Here is a 20,690-nt window from a genome sequence, read left to right as displayed (position 1 = left end):
ATTTTCTAATTTTCTCTTCTGTTCATTCCTAACATCATTTGAAAGCATCTGCTACTTCAGCGTGAATGCAAAGTGTACTTCAGTGACTAAATAACTTTTTTTCTTTGTTTCAAAAAAATTCATGGATCATGAGCAAAGCGATATTTGAACATAAAGTTTTCTTCTGAGATATTTAGACTTCAGAAAAAGAAGAACTAGCTTCCTAAAAATTACTTTAAATCTTAATGCTATCAATAGTATAGGAAGTTTCATTGATCAACAGTATACTTTGATTAGTATTCCACAATGAATTATTTAATCAATTGTCACTTGGTTAGATTAATCTGGAAAGTTCTTCATTCCAAGTATGTTAAGAAAAAAAATCATGATCTTTAAATGAGTCATCTTGGTCTGTGAATTGATTGGGATTTGATGAAAATATAACTATTGATGTGTTTTCAATTCAGGTAATTTTATTCTTGGTCTTGTAGAAATACCAGGGACTAAAGAGAGAACTAAAATGAGGGAACCTAAATGTTATGTCAAAATTATAATACCATCACATTTTAAACCATTAAAGGTGAGATATTAAAGTGACCCAACATTCCTAGGTAATGACTGGAACCAGACGTAACATCTTTTAATTCTCACTTTAGTATTTTTTTCTACTGGATCACTGCAGTTTCCATGGAGACTTATTTACTGAGCATCTTCAGTGCCTACTGTTCCATTCAAGCATGAGACAATGAAGTGACCAGATGTTGCAGGTTGAGTTCCTTCTGCAACTCAGACCTTGAAATGGGGACTAGATGTAAGAGGTGTATCAGGGAGTGGTCTCCTAGGACAGAGAGAGAAGTTGGGCTTCGACGTAGTCACAGAAATGGCCTCAGCTGATACTACAGGCAGCTCTGGAGCTGGGATACCTTTCAGAGTTCTCAGATTGGGGCAAGGAGGCTGGCCCTTGTGCCCCTACTGTGGTCAGTCACTGGATCAGGGCTACTCTGGGAAGCAAGCGTGACTTTGGGTGCAGTGTCTCTTCAGGTGATGGCAGTCTTCTGAGGGAGACTCACCTGTGAGCTGTCAGTGGCAAGCAGCCTCAGCAGCTGAGAGAATGAGTACAATCCTGAAGGGGGGATCTGGTCAGTGTTGGGCAGCATCCGTTACATCAGCAGTAATTGAATGACTATGCTATGTCAGCTGTTTTGTAAGGCACTTTATATAGGGCTTCACTAATTCATGCAGTAACCCCTAAAAGGAGGTGATGTCTTCTCTTTCCTAAGAAGAAACAGAGGTTAAAGAGGTTGAATGACTTGCCCAAGATCACATACAAATGGCAAGTGTCCCTGACTCCAAAGTTCATGTTCTTTTCACATTACTCCTCCTTACAGTGAGAAAGATGGTAGAGTGGATTATCTAAACTCTGAGATTCCTTAACATCCTTTGATTCTGGAGAAAATTTGAAGATTATTATTAATTGTCATTGTTAATACTATGGACACGCTTATAGCCACCACTAGAATTAGATTTAGCATATAATGTTGATTACTAACCCGAATTAGATGTGACCCCTGACTTTCAGAAATGTACAGACTAGATTATACAAGCAAAGTGATGCATTAAGATGGTATACCAGAAACCTTAGTTTTCCATTCAATAAAACAGTGATATACTATGCAAGGTTGTTATGACATTTTAACTTAAATATGGAAAGATAATTGTACATGACTTGAGACATCTTAGGCATGCTAAAGTTTATTTTCTGGTTTAAATATAGCACAGGCATACACATATTAGAGAATATTTGCATTTACCATAGTTGGGAAACAGAAACAATTCTCATTTTGATTTTAATTTATAGTTTTCTCTCTGACAAGTCAGTTGGTATCTCTGGGCCTTAGCTTCCACATCTGTAAAATGAGGGGCATGAGGTGGGTGACCTAGATTTCTGCAAGCAGTGATATCCTGCTAAATGTTATTGATAATAGAGATCCAGGTGGTTCAAGATGAAAACATGTATAATGTCAATAACTGGTCTTACATACAATGACCCTCCTACTTTGGGAAATTCATGACCCCTCTGCTATGGCTTCATGTTTTTCCCGAAAAAAATCATTTTCCTCTTTAATACTTAGAACCTATGCCTTAAACATAGTATGTACTGAGTAAGTATAGATTGATTAGAGTGAAGCAAACATATTTTATGAAATCAAATATAATCTCAGCCTAGAATGGAATTCTAGTTTAACTTTATCATAACCAGGAAAGAATAAACAAGTTGATGTTTTTCTATCATGTAAGAATCCTGGTTATTTAAAAAAATATGTCTTGTGTTACATATATAATACATATATTTAAAATATATGTAAAGGCATATATGTTAACGTTGTATATATATTTCGAAGTACACGTGTGTGTGTGTTCTTTTCTCAATTTCTGGGTATTTGAGTATTGAATCTTTGCCATGTCTAACACTGGGCACTAGGTATTTTGCAGTGAATTAAGTAGCCACGATGCCTGATGTCATGGAAATTGTCTGTGCCTACATCATATATGCATCCAGAAGGCACACATATTATGTGTGTGCATGTAGAACTTTGTCCTTTTTTATTCTTTACTTTTTTGTTTAGTCTGGCTCATCTTATGAATTTGTGGTATTTAATCAATAAAAAAAAATCTGTCAAAGAAAAAGCAAGCAAATAAAATTAGATGAAGAGTGCCAAGAAAAATAGTCTTGAATTTCAGAGTGTGTACCACAAGATTTTCAGATCTCCACCCCCTCCCCCCCAAAAAAACCTGAAGAAACAAAAAACCCAAGCCTTTCTCTATGTGGGATGAAGGAAATTTGTAACTTTGTGTACTGGCATTACACAGTGTCATGGAATGAACTGAAGATAAGTCAGTCATCTTAGAGATATCCATTTGGTTTTCTTTTTTCTCTCTACTTACATTTTTATTGGATATAACCCAAAGAGTCAAAGAGGAAGCAGACAGCAAAGGGCTCCCACCCAAGCTATGTCCAAAATCTATTTTATTTTACTTCTCTGTATTCCTTACCCCAGTTACCAAAGGAGGTCAAGAGGAAAATGCGATAGTTTAATCTGTCATAATGCTATTCCAATTATATCTAACAAAATGCCACTCATCTTGAGATGATTTAATCACAGCTTATATCAAACATTCTTAGTGCAGAATGTTCCCTCCAGCCTTCCCCTAAAATCCTGGATCAAATCAACTGAGCATTGGCATTATCTTTTCATTTTTATTTCTTTTTTTCAGTCTGCTGAAGACAGCAAAAGGATCAGCACATTTACATTACTTGGATGTTGTACCAAGTGGGGTACAATTGGGTATACTTTTTTTCATTAAAATTTCATTAACATTAAAATTTGCCTTTATTAAAGGTTTTGATAGAAAAGTTACTCTAACATGAAATTTTCTAACTAAAGTCCTTATTTTTTATACTTCTGGAAAGACTGTACCCTAGGAGGTAGATGCACATCTTTTTACATAGCTTCTATATCACTAGAAGCCCTGTAAAAATATCAAATTGTGAATTGAAAGGCTGTACCTAAAAATGATATCATGAAGCAAAATGATAGAACTAAACAGGATATAGTGGAGCCTTTGTCTTTTGCTTCAGCAGCCCAAATCTAATTTTTGAATAATGTGTTTTAGAGGACAGTGGTGTCTTTCATTGAAACGCTGTGCAAAAAGTTCCAGCCAGGCAATGTGCTATTTCTAGTCAAGTGTATGAAGGGTTTACGTACTGAGAGCAGCTGTACAGATGTTAGCATAGGAGCAACTCCGAAGCCAGTTCAAATGGAAACTTAGATTTGCATCCAGAAGATCTTATGTGAACTATAGGTGTTTAATTTTCAGCTCTCCAGTGAGCAAATGTTTAAATATAGTAAACAGAAATGACAAGCTAGGCTATCCTTTAAGGTTTTGCTTTTCTCATATTCTGTGAAAAGGGTCTTTGTTGTGTTTGAGTTGCTAATGACCAGATATGATCCTGCATTTGTTGCTATACATTAAGTTTTTCATACAGTCACTTAGAACATTTCTCTTTTATGTTTTCGCCGAGAGCTTTGGCCTGCATTTTAAGTTCAGCGTGGTTCATATATTTCTTATTGACTGTTGTTTGGTATGAGACAGAGGAACTTCATCTGCATTGTTCACTTTTGAATCGTGACTTATAGTTTTGTAGAAGAATAATTGTAAAACATCATAAAATAATATCCATAAAAATGGTGTGTCAGAGAAAATGTTTTTGATAATTTAAGAAAATATTCCTTTCAGGCAAAATCACCTATATGCAAACAATTAACATCACTTTACAAGCAAATATTAACTTTTATTAAAATTTCAATAAACTTCTTTTGTTTGGGCTCATTTTGCATAGAGAGGCTAGCAGTTCTACTTAGAACAGTACCATGCTGGCTGGGTGCTCCTTCAGAAAAATGCCTGATGTCTTACTCATCCCCCAAATGGAAAGTCGGCCAATTATATTGGAGAAGAAAATCATTTTGATTTCCTTGAGTAGAGATTTTACTCAGATTATCTTAGCAAATAATTTTCAGAAAAGATCTGTGATCCAGATATCTCCTACTTAATTCATTATTAAAGAATCAAAAAATCTAAAGTTTCTCACCTTTTTTGGATTGAGATTTGATGCCAAAATGGCATATAGCTTTCCCACCATATACCCTTCCATGGGAAAATGATATATGTGTTTCTAAAGCTTTGTATTTATATTGGAATCCCAAATTGCCATTGTTTGAAATTTCCCTTTCAGTTTTTCTCTAAGATGGACCTCCTTAATGTCATTTCAATCATCACTGGGGCTCAGTCTGCCTAAGCATCAGTGTTATTTTGATGAAGGGGGGCGGTGACTGAACTATGCATGATACCTGGTACTGAACAAGAATAATATTCTACCTATTATTATTGGAAAATAACTTCCTTAGATAACACCCTACAAAACTTCCCTACTTGCTGTTCTAAATGGGATTGTGAAAGGAATCTGTATGCTAAAATAACATTTCTCTTTCCCTCAAACAACACTGCAAAGCTAAATGATCGAGAGCATAGAAGCACTTTACAGACATTTCGAATGATGGCTCAGCTCCCTCAGTAGTGAGTGAAACAGTTATGTGCAGCCTGAGTACTCTGACACTCTCAAGCGACAGAGAGGTTTGCCCCAGTTCAGACCTCTCAGACACTGACCAACTTCTGTTCTTAGGTTGCATCTCCAACTGGAAACACGCTGCCCTGTTTGTTTGCTCTGTAGGCCACCCAGCCCACCTGCTTTTGGTGGTTTGGCTTCCTCTCTGACTTGCCTGCAGGTGTGACCTTATTCCCCCACCTATAACAAGTCACTCTCCCATTTTTCTGAAGTTTAAAAATAAAGCTGGCTGAAAGAAAACAGTAAGCAAGTAGATTTTTATATTCTCCTGGAAACTTATAATTATGCAGCTTGGTGAACTTCATGAACTTCTTCCAGTGTTTTTGCTGCAGACTTGTGATTGATGTGGAGGCTCCCTCAGGGCAGAGGTGAAGCAGTTTAACTGTGGAGAAGTTGATTGGGTTGCCTGGATGTACATAACCGGCCAGAGGCTGTACAGCATTACACCTACATCACCTCGTCCTGACCCAGTGCAATCTGAAATCAGATAAACATTTTGGCAATGGTGTGGCAAACCAAGGCTCAACCTCATTGCTCAATAGGTGTATTAATTTTATGAAAGTAATAGATGATTTTTTTTCTTTTGTAAAGGAAGTTGGTAGGCATCAAGAACATACAAAAGCAGCTATATTAAGTAGAAGGGAGGTGATTTTTTTTCCCTGATGTAACCACACTCTAAATCTTCACAATCTGTCACAGCTTGCTCTGTAATTCTAAGCCAGCAATATTCAAAATAGCACAATAAGTACTGTTAGCAAGATGTGGAAATTTCTTGAGCAGTCGGAATTTATCCCAGAAGCCAGGATGTTTGCCGAGCATTAGCTCTACTTGCATTCAACCTGCACTGGCTGATTTACGGCTCCAAAGTGGACAAATAACACAAACAAGCTGAGACTCACGAATACTCAAAAAGACCCTCTTGTCTCATAATAGCTTGAGCTGTATGTCGGCCTACTCCTTTCCTTGGGGAACATCAGATGTCTTCATGACTCTCCTGGAAGTTTCTTCCTAGTGGTGGGAGCAGTTGGAGCTCTGATGTGTGCGAGGCCCTAAGTTCATCACTCGTACTAGGGTTTTAGAACCATAAGAGACATTTCTTTCAGCTGTGGAAACCAAGACCTCAATGGCTAGTCACTAGCCAGGGGCAGAACCCACTGTGATCCACTTGCAGTATATCCCAAATATTCACACAACCATAGATTATTTCAAGAGAAAGGCAATTTAATCCCCTCTCATCTGGCACAAAGTAATCACTCACTAAATGCTAGTTGCTATTACAGTTGTTATTTTTATTTCTCTGCATCTCCAGAGAAGATGGGTTTATGACTTTTATATGTGTTTATATTGCTTATATTCACATTAAAAAATAACTTGAAAGATATAACTTTAGATCTGGAAAGGATCTTGAGGAAGCTTCTAGTTCAGCTTCATAAGCATATTGTTCTTGCTACAATGATTTTTTTATTGTTCTTGCTAGTGTTTTTTTCCCACAATGGTAACAATTTTTTTTTTTTTATCAGATAGACCTTGTGATTTAGCTAGAAAGGAGTTGGACTAGAAGAAATCTTTTTAAAGTTCAACTTTAGAGTTTACTGAAAATATCTGGAGTTAATCTATTTCTTTCTCTCCCTCTCTCACACACTTCTCTAATATATTTTAGTTGAGATCTATGTGCAAAGTTAAAATTATATAAATATTTTGAAAAGAAATTAATTCCAGTGATGGATTAACTTAAGGCAGTTAACATATTTAAACAACCTATTTATGTATAAAATGGAAAGTTTTAATGAAAAAACATTTTTAAAAATCTATATTATGTAATTTTTACATCAGCTCTTTTTTATTACTAAGATGTTTACATTAAAAAGTATTCTGTAAAGGGGCAAAATTATGCCAGTTGCCTCTATAATTTGCTTTGCTCCAAACCTTGACTATTTAAACTGCTTCCATTATGTGTACAAACCTGAGTGTTTTGTGTTGTTTGTTTTTTTTATGTCTTCAACTTAAAGGCTCATTTGGAAAATTTGAGTTAAGATATATACACTTACTCAGCTACTACCATCTTCTTCCCAATATATTCTCCCAACTTATTAGGAGGGCAAGTTTGTAAAAGCAAAACTAGTTCTAGCTATTAATTTCAGGGACTTTACCTGCACCCACATAACAGGGACCTTTTAATCCTACCTTCCCTCTGACCACCCTCTGATAAACATATGTAAAAATATTTAAAAGAAAACTGAAAATGAATGAAAGTAGGGGCCCAGAAAATTGAATAAATGAATGAATGAATAAATGAATGAATGAACAAACTGAAATATGGCTAACGTGCTCTGCTATTAAATAACAACCACAGTCACAACAGTAAAAATGAATATGATTTGAGCATCTCACTTTGAACCAAGCACAGTCCTAGTACTTTACATGGATATCTCATTAGCTGCATTCATGTGCTTAAGAAGTTAGTCATGCGCTACTTAGCCAGTAATGACATCATTGCCTTCATGGGTATTAGAACTATAATTAGCTTTTATTAGGCTAAGACATTCTCTACTTATGTTGGTAATATTTAGCAATACTTTTCTGGTTAATGCTAACATAAACCAGTTTTACCCTGCAATGCTGCCTAGATAGTCCATATGGAAAGGTTTTCTGTGACATTCTCAAGTAAAATGAACATTAGGTGAGTGTTTATTTTTTTATAGTTCCCTCAGTTTCTTTTTTAGGAGTAATAATACATCAAAGTAAGACAGATCTTCAATAAATGCTACATTGGTCACTTTGCTGCCTTTTTATCTTACCCATCAACAGTTAGGCTTTGATTCACTGAATCCTTGTAGAATTAATCTTCCTTTACCACTGTTACTGCTTTTTTCTTTCCACAAACAAGCTGCCAGGATGGTTTGCTGTCTTTTGTCTCTCTTCTTGTCATCCGTCAGTCCTTTGGGTTAGGCTGCTGTGATTCTTACAGCAGTCTTTGTTCACTGGTAATTTTGTGTTTATGTGTACAAGGGTGAGGTTTTAAAAAATATCTGCTAAATACAAATCTGATTATTTTACTTTCCCCTAATTAAGACCTTTTTATTTTCCCTACTGCTTTTATTATATTTAAAAAAGAATTTTTAAGCATTGCTTGCAAAATCCTATAGAATCTAATCTCTGCCTATCTTGCCATCTTTATCTCATGTTTCTCCCCACTTTGCACACTCTGCTTCAGCTAAACTAAACTCGTAAGTTACTGGAACAATCCCTGCTCTCTCTCACCCACAAGCCTTTGCAACCTGCTGACTCTACTGCACAGAACCCTCTTTTCTTTTTCTCCTCTGCTTCCCTTCTTCACTGGCCCACCTCTCTGCTGCATATTCAGGTCTCAGTTTCTTTCTCATCTGTTAGGAATGGCTCTGTTTCTACGCAATCTAAACATTGGTTATTGCACTCATCTACCTGCTCCATTAGAGCAATTTTCACATTGTATTATCACAATCTACTTATCTGTATTTGTACTAATCTCTACATTCCATAACATCAGGGATTATATCTTGCCCACAACTGTATTCCCAGTGCCCAGCACAGTGCCAGGCACATAGATGCTTAATAAGTATTTACTGAGTGAATGGTTATGGGGGGATGGTGAGAGATGAGTTAGAAAGGGTGAACAGGACAAATATGGAGCGCTATATGTGTCATTCAAAGAAGCTTGTCTTGTTGGATTTCAGAGAAGATTTCAAGTTAGAGAAAATATTTTATTTTTTTTAATTCTTCTTTCTCATTTTGTTTTTATTTGTGTTTAAATTAGAAACAGTGAAAGAATGCTAGCTGCAGGGTGTAATATATTTTTTATTTTATTTTTTAATTAGTTATCTATTTTATACATATGAGTGTATATATGTCAATTCCAATCTCCCAGTTCATGCCACTCCCCACCCCGCTTTCCCCCCTTGGTGTCCATACGTTTGTTCTCTACGTTTGTGTCTCTATTTCTGCCTTGCAAATTGGTTCATCTGTACCATTTTTCTAGATTCCACTATATGCATTGATATACATTTGTTTTTCTCTTTCTGACTTACTTCACTCTGTATGACAGTCTCTAGTTCCATCCACATCTCTACAAATGACCCAATTTTGTTCTTTTTTTATGGCTGAGTAATATTCCATTGTGTGTGTGTGTGTGTGTGTGTGTGTGTGTGTATATATATCACATCTTTATCCATTCGTATGTCAATGGACATTTAGGTTGCTTCCATGACCTGGCTATCGTAAATAGTGTTGCAGTGAACACTGGAGTGCATGTGTCTTTTTGAATTATGGTTTTCTCTGAGAAAACATTTTTGTACTTGCATTTGCATTTTCACAGATATTTCTTGTAGTGATGGGGAGGATGAATTGGAGGTGACAAGACTATTGACAAAAAGACTAGTTACTGAGCTTTTTTCCAGGAGAGAAAAGACAAGAAACTTAAACTAAGTAGCCATGGGAATGAGAGAAGGGGATAAATGAAAAAACATGAATAAAATCATATATGGTCATGGCCCTTGACAAACTATTTTAAGGGGTGTGGAAGAAGGAAGAGAGAAGGGATATTCAGAGTCCTAGCTTGGATGATGTTCTTACAACTAACACTTATAACATGGATAAGTGGTTTGAGGAAAGATGTTTGGATTGAGGGATCTATAAGATATCCAAGTGGAGATGCTGAGTAGACATTCTCGAGTGTGGGTATGGTGTGCACTAGACCACGTATGTTGTCAGCATTTGGACATAATGGAGGCCTATGTTTAGATGTGATCACCCAGAGAGAATGAACGTGGGGGAGAAGAGCTGAAGAGAGAGGAGAGCCCCATAAAGGAGTGGCTTGGGGCAGACCTGGTTTTAAAGATCAGAAATCCATAATGCAGGACAACAGAAGTGGCGCGGTAGGTATAAGAGTTCTTGTCATAGAATCCAAGGACAAGCCACAAAGAACAGCTCCTCCGTTGATGACTGGACATGGCATGTCTAGAATTAAAGTCTCCGCTCTTCAAAGTTCTGGTTTTCTCTCATCTCTCTGTCCTTACATTTTTTCTCTTTCTCTTTTCTCTGTCTGCCCATCAGTGTCTTTGTTTGCAAGTGGCCAAGGAAGCTGCTACCTTTGAGTTTATATAGCTTTGTCATTCTATTATTGTTTTCTGAATAAATTATCTGTGCCTCTAACTTCAAAGAGAGGGAATCTGACTGAGTAGCCAAGCCCATGATTTGGTTCCCTTCAGGTCAGGGGTCCTCCCCTGGGGTCATGGAACAAATACAACTGCCAGAGATGTAGGAGAGGCAGATCTTCCTGGGAGCAGGTGCATGCATGGAGATTGTGAATAGCTTCTGCAGTATGTTGTTACTTAAAGGAGTGCTTTTCAGATTTTAATGTGCTTGCAAATCACCAGAAAATCTTGTTAAATATAGATTTTGTTTAGAATGTCTGGGTGATTCCACTTGTCTAACAAGCTCCCAGATGATGCTGATGCTACTGGTCTGAGGCCCATACTTTGAATTGCAAGGATTGGAAGGGCCAGTAGAGAAGAGATAAGCTCAGAGAGGGCAGAGAGAAGGGCAGGACAAGAACAAGGAGATGGTAGGAACCAAGTGGAGAGACTCAGAATCAGGGAATGTTCAGAGGCATCAAATGTTACAGAGCATGAGTGAGATCAAATTGGAAGCCTCTTTAGTATAAATAATCTGCATGACTTTGAGAATTCTTTCAACAGTGCTCAGAAGTCTATGCACTAGAGAGCAAGAAGGTCCATGGCTAGATTAATACAGAGTTATTTGTTTACAGTGCAGGAAAGGAGGGGATAAGAGACTTGAATGTATTAACCAGAAGGTAGATTAAGTGATAGGCCAGGCAGCTGTAGACTGTTTCAAATTGTGCATTGCCTTTAGATTGTTTTGTTTTGTTTTTTTTAACAGCTGGAGAAAAACTCAGCCATTACTTAAGAGAGAGTAGTTTCCCATGAGAATGTGTGTTGGGTGTGTGTGCAAATGCATGCACGTGTGATTGTGTGTTTAATCCTCTTGCAAGGGATATATATCTACATAATAAGCTGACTCCAGAAGGATTTACAACAGTTCACTTGTTTGGATCTCCCAAAAGTATTACCTTTTGCAGTTACATATGGAATGTTATCATGCCAAGGTGATTATGGAAAGACAGGATTCAAAGTTTAAGCATTAACAGTATTACAGAAGACAGAAATGTGTTTGAGGGTGTGGTGCATATGGATCTCTTTGGAGCTTCAAAAAATTGTCAAGCTTAATGGTGCCTCACCAAGAAACCTTCATTTCAACTTTTTGTTAGTTTTCTAGCAAGGCCAGACTTAATTGAACTCATTCGAGTAGAGTGGTACACTTTTGAACTCAGGCCTAAGTCATTGCGGTACCTTCATATTCATGGTGCTTCCAAAGAACATTTTGAGGTTGAAACATCACAGAGGGAAATCAGACAATTTTCTGGTTAACCCTGCGGAAGCCAGTGTTTTAGGAGGAGTTTGAGAGCAAACAGATATCCTTCTCCTTGGCTGCTGAGAGTTCTAGCAGGAGAATGGAATGGCCAACGTAACCTTGGTGAAAGAGTGAGTTTCCCCTGGACAGCAATGCTGTCTTTGAGTGCAGAGCTTGAAGAGGAGTGGTGAGGGAGTGTGGGGATGCTTGCCAAGTCTGTCACATTAACAGAAACGCAGATGTCACAGCCAGATTGCCTTCAGATTCCTTGCCATCCTGAAAAAATATGCATAGAGGCCTGAAATCACTTAAATTTAAATACTTACTTTGATGAAGTCATTCAGTTCTGTGTATTATCAGTCATTTAACACATGCCAGCATCTAAAGTATTATTTATATTTTACATTTCAATGCTGTTATATCTGGCAGCATTTCACTTGATCTGGAGAAATGGTGTATGGCTGTCCTGGCTTGGTAATGATTAAGGCATCAGGCTGATCCTGGAGCTATCAGTTGCTGCCCTTAGGCTTAATCTTCAGAAACCACCAAGGCTACTAAATATTTTAAACTTTTTTAAGCAACTCATTGATTAGAATTTAATAGATTCACATAGGTAATTCAAACAGCGACTTTGAATAGATGCAAACTGAACAGGCAACTGAAAGGAAATTTTCTGGAGATATTTTTTTCACCAGGCAGGTTTTACAGCAAATTTATTAGTGTCAGTTTTACACACATTCAAATAAAAAAAAAGATTTAAGTGCATTCATTTCTTCACCACTTAACACAGTATAGGAAAATCAGTTATTTTGTCTACAGATCTGGGTTGAAAGCCGCTGAAATTGATCTCTTTCTATTTATCTCTTAGGATCTGATACTCCTGTCTTAGATTTTAAAGCACATAGTATTTGATTTATAGAGAAGTACTTACAGCAAAGGTGGAGTAAGAATCCAAATCTCAGATTTAAAAAAAATGAGATAATGGTTCCATTAAATCTAAATCTAAGTGTTCTTTATAAATTGAAAGAGCCTTTGGCGTAACTGGGAGGTTTTCCATTTCAGATTTGCGTTTCTTTGAAGAATAAAGTTTTGTGAAAATACGCAGAAGTAAATTATTACTCAACACTGCAAGCATAGGCAAGAACCAAGGGTGGAATTTGGTTTGTTTGTTTAGATTACCGGAAAACTGCTTTTATAAATTATGAGTGTGAAGATGTTATTATATCTGTCTTTGAGAACAACTTGAGCCAGATGTTTTGAGTTGGCTCGCTTTTAGAAAATGTTAACTCTGGTTTTACCAAGCCCTCATTCAGTGGCTACTTCAGTAGCCATCTTTTTAAGTAGCCCCACCTTTAAGAGAGAACAAATTAATTTCTTCATGAACTGGCTCACTGTGTAGGAATCAATTAGCAGTGACATTTCATGGCTCCAAATGGACAAATCCAAAGCGCTACATTTTAGACTCTCTAACATTCTTTACTAAAATATTTCAAAATTAGTTTCTTAAAATATAGCAATTTTAGGGTGATTACACTAAGTTTGTAAACATATGTTTACACTTAATTTCGTATGTTTAACTATGAAATTGCCCATTAAAAAGCATTGTCTCTTAAAACAAGACTTGGGCTCATCACTTTGCTGTGTCTTTTGTTTAATCTTGGCAACTTTTTCCTCCTCTAGAAAAACACTAGACTTATATTCAAAAGAGCTGGTTTGAACCTTGGTCCGCTATCAATTAGATATGTAACTTTGGACAAGTTATATAATCTATAATAGTCTTATTCGTGTCATCTGAAGAGGGAGGAGGTACTAATTCCCAGGGGTTTTTGTTGTTGTTGTTGTTGCGGTACGCGGGCCTCTCACTGTTGTGGCCTCTCCCGTTGCGGAGCACAGGCTCCGGACACGCAGGCTCAGCGGCCATGGCTCACTGGCCCAGCCGCTCCGTGGCATGTGGGATCTTCCCGGACCGAGGCACAAACCCGTGTCCCCTGCATCGGCAGGCGGACTCTCAATCACTGAGCCACCAGGGAAGCCCTTCCAGGGTTGTTATGATGCCAAGTGAGATAATCTACGTGAAAGCCCTTTACTGTGATCTATAAATATAATGAACACGATGATACTGTGCCTAGTTTAATTGACATTTCATCCAATTAAGATAATCGCTATTTGGTAGCATTATCTCTAAATGCGGTTTAGCTACTGCAGATGAGAATCACATAGAAGAATGCTTTAAGTGCCTTTTAAGTGATTATTATGGGTGTCTTCTTTTTCTCTTTTCTATCACAATGAGTGCTTAAGGGAAAAAGCGATTCTGTTAAAATGGGGTGCTACTTTTTCTCTCTTAAATTACTGATGCACAGATTTTGTTATAGTAATGATTAATAATAGCCAACATTTAAATAGTGCTAACACTGTGGCCAGTACAGTTTCCAGGACCTTCCAGTATTAATCTATCTATTCCTCCCTATAACCATGTGTGGTGGGCACTTTTATTACCACCAGTATAAAGTGGTGAAGCTGAGGTACAGAGAAATTAATTTATTCAAGATTATATGGTCAGTGTGGTCAGTCAGATTGACTTGTTTTTATACCTTTCATTAGCTCTAGGGAAGAATTTGGCAAAAATAATGTATCATGATAAAGACAACAATGAACGTTAGTTGGGTCTTGGATGTAGGGGGTAGCATCTCATTTTGGAAAAATGATGCTGCGTGCATGCATGTTGGAATGACACAGAGACTGTATCTTATTTTCCTTTCTTTTTTTCTTTTATAATCTCCAGTGCTTTTCACTGGATACATTACTGTTAATCTACTAGGATTAGTTCTCTCTCCTGAGCCCAAGGTACAGTAATAGAAAGCTAAATGTGCCAGAGAGGCAGGTCCCGCTCATCTCAGTCTCTTGCTGTGAGTGAAACCATTGGAAAAAAGAGCCCCGAAACCCCATCCAAAGAGATATTCCAGACCTTATTCAGTCAGCCTTTTTTTGGACTTAGACTTTGGTTGACTTAGTTTCATATACTGTACTTAGTCATTCTTTAATTTAGGTGTGTTTTCTTTCATTTAAGTGACTCATTTATTTGTTCATACATTTAACAAATTTTATCAAAGGTCTCCCATGTGGCAGGGGTGCTGTGAGTTCCTGAGGGGTAAGATGGTGACTATGACAGTACATACCCTCTGCTTGTTGAGCCTAGAGAATAGTGGGAGAATCAGACAATAAACAAAATAATCTCACACATGGAATTAACCCAGCTGCTCTGAATCATGCTACAGGGAGAGGAGCACAGTGCTCCAGGAACGGATAAGAGAAGGCATCTGGCTAACACTTGATGATCATAGATTGTTTTCTCTGTCTATCCTCAGCCCTGTAAAAGATGTTGGAGACTTAGGGAGAAAGAGCCAGAGGGAGGGCAAGTTAGAAAGAATGGTTGGGGAGCAGAGTTGGCAAAGCAAACCCCTGCATAACACAAGGTGGCCACAGGGAAAGGAAAAAAGAAAAATCTAACTTGAGCAGCATAACACATTTAAATCCTTGAATATATCGCTGCATTATAGAAGAATAAGTAATACTTGTACTAACTACCGTTTTCAAGAAAAGTCATTGCATATTCATTCTACTCAACTCAGTAAAAGAGGGAAGAATGCAGTAAGTGGAGAGTGAGTTCCATTAACATGGTAGAAGTCTTTTACTGTTAGAAAGTGTATGTGTCAGTTTTATAACAGAATGTTGGATAAATGACATTGCTGCCTACATTTATACAAATGTTTAAAAGCAACATGAATATTAATTTCAAAAGCATCACTAAATAGAAAGACAGTAGACCTTGGTTTCTGGATCCAACTGGTGACCAGGCCCTGGATAAATACTACTTGAGAAATAATTGATTGCTTTACTTTTCTTCCTACCTCTTATTATCATCTGTCGTTACGTTATTGTTTGTTTATCTTTGGGTCCAAAACTGAAATGTAAGAATCATTCAGACAGAGACTTTGTCTTTCCTGCTCATTGGTATATACTATTTAGAATAGTGCCTGGCATGTAGCAGGCACTCAATAAATATTCACTGAATGAATGAATAAATAAGATAATCTCACAGGTATATAATTACCAACTAAAATAAACAAGCGGGAGAAGTGAAAGTATTTTTCAAAACTATAAGTTCTGGGCTTCCCTGGTGGCGCAGTGGTTAAGAATCCGCCTGCCAGTGCAGGGGACACGGTTTCGAGCCCTGGTCCAGGAAGATCCCACATGCCACGGAGCAACTAAGCCCGTGAGCCACAACTACTGAACCTGCGCTCTAGAACCCTCGAGCCACAATTACTGAGCCTGCGAGCCACAACTACTGAAGCCTGTGTGCCTGGACCCCATGCTCCACAACAAGAGAAGCCACCGCAATGAGAAGCCTGCACACCACAGTAAAGAGTAGCCCCCGCTCGCTGCAACTAGAGAAAGCCCGCATGCAGCAATGAAGACCCAACACAGCCAAAAATAAAATAAATAAAATAAATAAATTTAAAAAACCCCACAAAACTATAAGTGCTTCACACATACAAGGTGATGCTGTTTATTTGAATTTTAGAAACAAATACCATCTGCCAGAAGATAACGTGTTGAATTTTTTGTACTGGTAACTAGCTTTCTCTTTAAACATTTATTTCCTAACTCTTTCTCTTCCATGGGTTGTAATATTGTTCTATATTTATGGTTCTATAAGATCCCCTCCACCCCAGCTCAGTTAGCCTGTAGAGTAGGGATTCTTAATCTGAATCAGTGTATCTATGTTAAATCCAGTGTTGCATCCTGAGGCCTCATGTACTCCCTGAAATTGTATGCCAAGGGCAGTGGCCCCTGTACACTTTACTGGAGGGAGTTCCCCTGACTTTTATCAGATTCTCAGCATTTATGAGCCCCCAGTTTAAAAACTCAGTGCTCTAAAATTTTGTATTTTTCTTTTACTTTTTGTTGCTCTTTTGGTTTTTCTTTTTCTTCTTGAGATGGTTTCATTTTCCTTTTAATGTTGATGATTATGTTTTGGTATTTTAAAATGTTTACTGTTTGATTGTCCCCATTGTGTGGTACTTCTTGGGTAATTTCACGCCTCTGATCCCAGCCCTTCTCTGTCTCTCTTTTGTCTGGCCAGCAGCGTGGGGATGTGCCAACTGCAGGGTTGTCCTCTCCAACCCTTCTGGAACCTTTACTTCTCCGTGCTACCCTAACGACTACCCCAACAGCCAGGCTTGCATGTGGACCCTCCGAGCCCCCGTGGGCTATATCATTCAGATAACGTTTAATGACTTCGACATTGAAGAAGCCCCCAATTGCATTTATGACTCATTATCCCTTGATAATGGAGAGAGCCAGACTAAATTTTGTGGAGCAACTGCCAAAGGCCTATCATTTAACTCAAGTGCGAATGAGATGCATGTGTCCTTTTCAAGTGACTTTAGCATCCAGAAGAAAGGTTTCAATGCCAGCTACATCAGAGGTATGTAAACCAAAGGCAGTGCCAACCTTCTGGTTTCATTTAGCATGTTCTACAATAAACATGAGGACCAGAAGACAGTTATGCTCTTTTATGTGAATGTGAATGACTAGGATTAGAATTTAAGTGCAAGAATCTGTTAGTGTTCTCTGAACGTTCTCATTAGTGATATAGTTACCAGATCCAAAATCTGGTTACAGTAGAGCTGAATTCTTTTATATTGTTTATATACAGAACATTTAAAGGCTGCTTGAAAGACCCTGTAGATATCCCACAGCTAATAATTGAATCTGTAATTCTAACATCTCTCCATCAAACATTTAAAACATTCTTATTTAGAAATCCTTTTATTTTAGGCTTTTAAGGTGTTGCCCTTTTCAGGAACTAGGGGGACAAATATGGTAAATAAATATATAAATTAAAATGTAAAAAGAGCTATGTATAACAGAAGCTAATAAACAGCAGAGCCTGAGGAAAGCCCCTTGAAAATGGTGACTTGAAGGAAATAAATATATTTTTATCAGACGTATTTCCCAGGTTCTGGCATATCAGAACATTTAAATAATCTCATTCTCTCCAAGCCAGTCTTTCCTTAAGGAAAACTCAAGCTTTGAGACTGTGAGATTTAGTTATACTTTTTTTTTCCCTTCTGAGCTGCTTAAGTAGGTGTTATGTATCAAAAAAAAAAAAAAGAAAAAAGAAAGAAAGAAACAAAAGAGATAGGCACCATTCTGACCATTATTATTACAAATTGTGTTTTTGGTTTCAGCTTTATTTACTGTTTGTGAGTGACATTAGATATATGTGTGGTTAATTGAAACACACATGCTTTAATTTTTCAAATAATGTTTTAAGGTTATAAAATACTGTAGGAAATTTGAAAATTAAAAAAGAAAAGCAAATTAGAATTACCTGTACATCTACCACCCAGCCATAACCACTAATAAAATGTTGATGGACATATTTCCTTCCAGCCTTCTTATTTTAACAATGCATGTAGAATACTTGTTTCATATTGTATAAGTATCCCTTTGGGTAAGTAGACCTATAAACTGCTTTATATATAAGAAGTAGACTAAAAAAATCATCATTCTATTAGATTCCATCATGAATTTTTGACTAGAATATTTATATTAAAATGATGTTATTACTACAGAGCTATTCTTGGTATGTATTAAAATATATTCAAACTAGTATTCATATGAAGCCAGTATTGAACAGTATTTTTGGGGAGAGCTACTTCTCTCTCAAATCAGTACATAATGTTTCACAATATCTATAATATTAGCACAGAGCTAAATCCATTGTGTTACTTAATAATTTTACATATGTCACAGAAGGACTAGGCTAAAGCATTTTTATTTTGAATTTGTCACGCACATAATTATAGTAATCTATATTAGTAATCAGTAATAGCTGTATATCGACTATGACACAGATACTGCTCCAGCGCTTTGAGGGTATTAACTTATTCAGTCCTTATGACCCACCTGTATAATAGGTGCCCTTCCCTTTGTTTTATAGACCAGGGAGCTAAAGTAGAGTGGCATGTCCAGGGTCACAGGGCACTGTGTGGGAGAGCTGGGCAGGGAACTCCACTGTCTGCCCTTTAACCACTGCTCTTTGCTGTCCCTCAGAAACTAGCTCACATGCCCAGATGTAAAAGAAATATAGCTTAAAATGCCATTTTTGTTTGTTTGTTTACCCGACTCCCTCTCCTCAGTGGAATTGTCTTTGCCTTTGATCCTAAAATAGCCTGGTGATGGGGAAGACAAGTAGGATATGGGGTGTCTGAAGGGAAAGGGTAGCACAGGAATGTTTGGGAAGGGTGAAAGTTAATGAAAAATGGAACTATTAGCTATTATGTTTAGAAATTATGTGAAAAGAAACATAGTTTTGAAAATCGTAATGTATAGACAGAACTTTCTTGAAACCAGTAGGTTCTTTCATTCCCCCCCCCCCAGATGAGGGATTTAAAAAAAGAAAAAAACCTGTCACCTTGGCAGCTATAACTGGAAGGTTTAGGTGTGAGAGTCAACGGTGATTAGAGTTACAATGGGTGGGCTTTCTTATTGTTATTGGTATGAGGTACTGGGTTGGTGAAAGAGAGTGGTGGACAGAGAAAGAGGAGAGTGTGGGACAAAGGGTGGGTAAAAGCCAATTAGTAGAGAGTGCGGAGGGGGATGGTTGTATCAGACATTTTGCATCTCATTAGTCCATGTCTGACGCTAACAGGCTTTATCTGTTACTGTGTTTTGTCCTAGTTGCCGTGTCCTTAAGGAATCAAAAGGTCATTTTACCCCAGATGCTAGATACTTACCAGGTATCTCTTGCAAAAAGTGTCTCTATTCCAGAGCTCAGAGCTTTCACACTCTGCTTTGAAGCAACCAAAATTGGCAAGGAAGACAACGAATGGACAGCTTTCTCCTACTCAGATGCATCCTTCACACAATTGCTCAGTTTCGGAAAGACCAAGAATGGCTACTTTATATCTATTTCTGGCTCAAAATGCTTACTAAACAGTGTGTTACCTGTAAAAGATAAGGAAGATATTTTCACAGAAAGCTTTGAGCAGCTCTGCATCGTTTGGAATAATTCTTTGGGATACGTTGGTGTAAATTTCAAAAGAAACTATGGGGCAGTTTCATGTGATTCTACCATTAGTAAAGTTATTCCTGGGAATGGGAAATTGTTGCTGGGCTCCAATCAAAATGAAATTGCCTCTCTAAAAGGGGACATCTATAACTTTCGACTTTGGAATTTTGCCATGAATTCCAAAATCCTCTTCAACCTCAGCTGCAATGTGAAAGGGAATGTGGTGGACTGGCAAAATGACTTTTGGAATATCCCAACCCTAGCTCTGAAAGCTGAAAGCAACCTCAGCTGTGGTAAGTCTGTGGCATAGTCACTCTTTTTTTTTTTCATTGTTCTATGAATATGTTTGTCAACAAGAAATTATATAGACACACATATATGTGTGTGATTACCAGCCATACATATTCAATCAAAGCTTTAGTCCTACCATTTTTAAGTTTTTCCTGTATCATAAAATATCACATGGTTTATACCTAATATAAACAATTGTGTATAATTATTGTGTCTCATATAGAAATGTTAACCCCAGGACTAAAACAAAAGAAATTAATAAGTTACTGTTTTTAATCGTGAAGATGATACAGTGAAAAGCTGACCTTTGTCATCCTAGAATGAAATTTACAGAGCATTACTTAAACAACCACCACCTAAAAGAATGGTATTTGTTTAGCCAATATTAAAGATTGTCCATTTTATGGAAAATCTTGATAATCAGGAATTATCAATTTTCTTTACCTGTTTTCTCCATTTATTTGAAAATGAGCATTTGTTGTTTGTTAAAAATACTCGTCTTTTTGGTTGCTCTTTGGGAGACTTTAAATGTGATATTATTCTGAGTAGCTAACTGCAAAATATTTAGGGAAATAATTCTATGTTACAAAAATTATATGAAAATAAACTTCTATCACTTATTCTCTGTGTACATAAGTCAATTCTGGAAGTCCTTATTTTACTGTAGGACTGAGTCAAATATAAAAAGTA

The 20,690-nt window shown here is 37.2% G+C and overlaps 1 protein-coding gene across 5 annotated transcripts in view; it reads left to right on the top strand.

Annotated features, from left to right (window-relative positions):
- Positions 1-20,690, top strand: part of ADGRG6 (adhesion G protein-coupled receptor G6) — a 138,398-nt gene that overhangs the window by 48,162 nt on the left and 69,546 nt on the right. For all 5 annotated transcript variants that reach the window (XM_060115355.1, XM_060115350.1, XM_060115352.1 and 2 more), the window contains 2 exons: positions 16,776-17,117; positions 19,379-20,002. In XM_060115355.1, the coding sequence (XP_059971338.1) occupies positions 16,776-17,117; positions 19,379-20,002 (966 nt within the window). The remainder of the gene's footprint in view (positions 1-16,775; positions 17,118-19,378; positions 20,003-20,690) is intronic.

Source organism: Mesoplodon densirostris, chromosome 12 (genome assembly GCF_025265405.1).
Source record: "Mesoplodon densirostris isolate mMesDen1 chromosome 12, mMesDen1 primary haplotype, whole genome shotgun sequence".
NCBI classification, from domain to species: domain Eukaryota; kingdom Metazoa; phylum Chordata; class Mammalia; order Artiodactyla; family Ziphiidae; genus Mesoplodon; species Mesoplodon densirostris.
The sequence above is the reverse complement of the archived record's forward strand: the minus strand, read 5'-3'. Positions and strand labels throughout refer to the sequence as shown.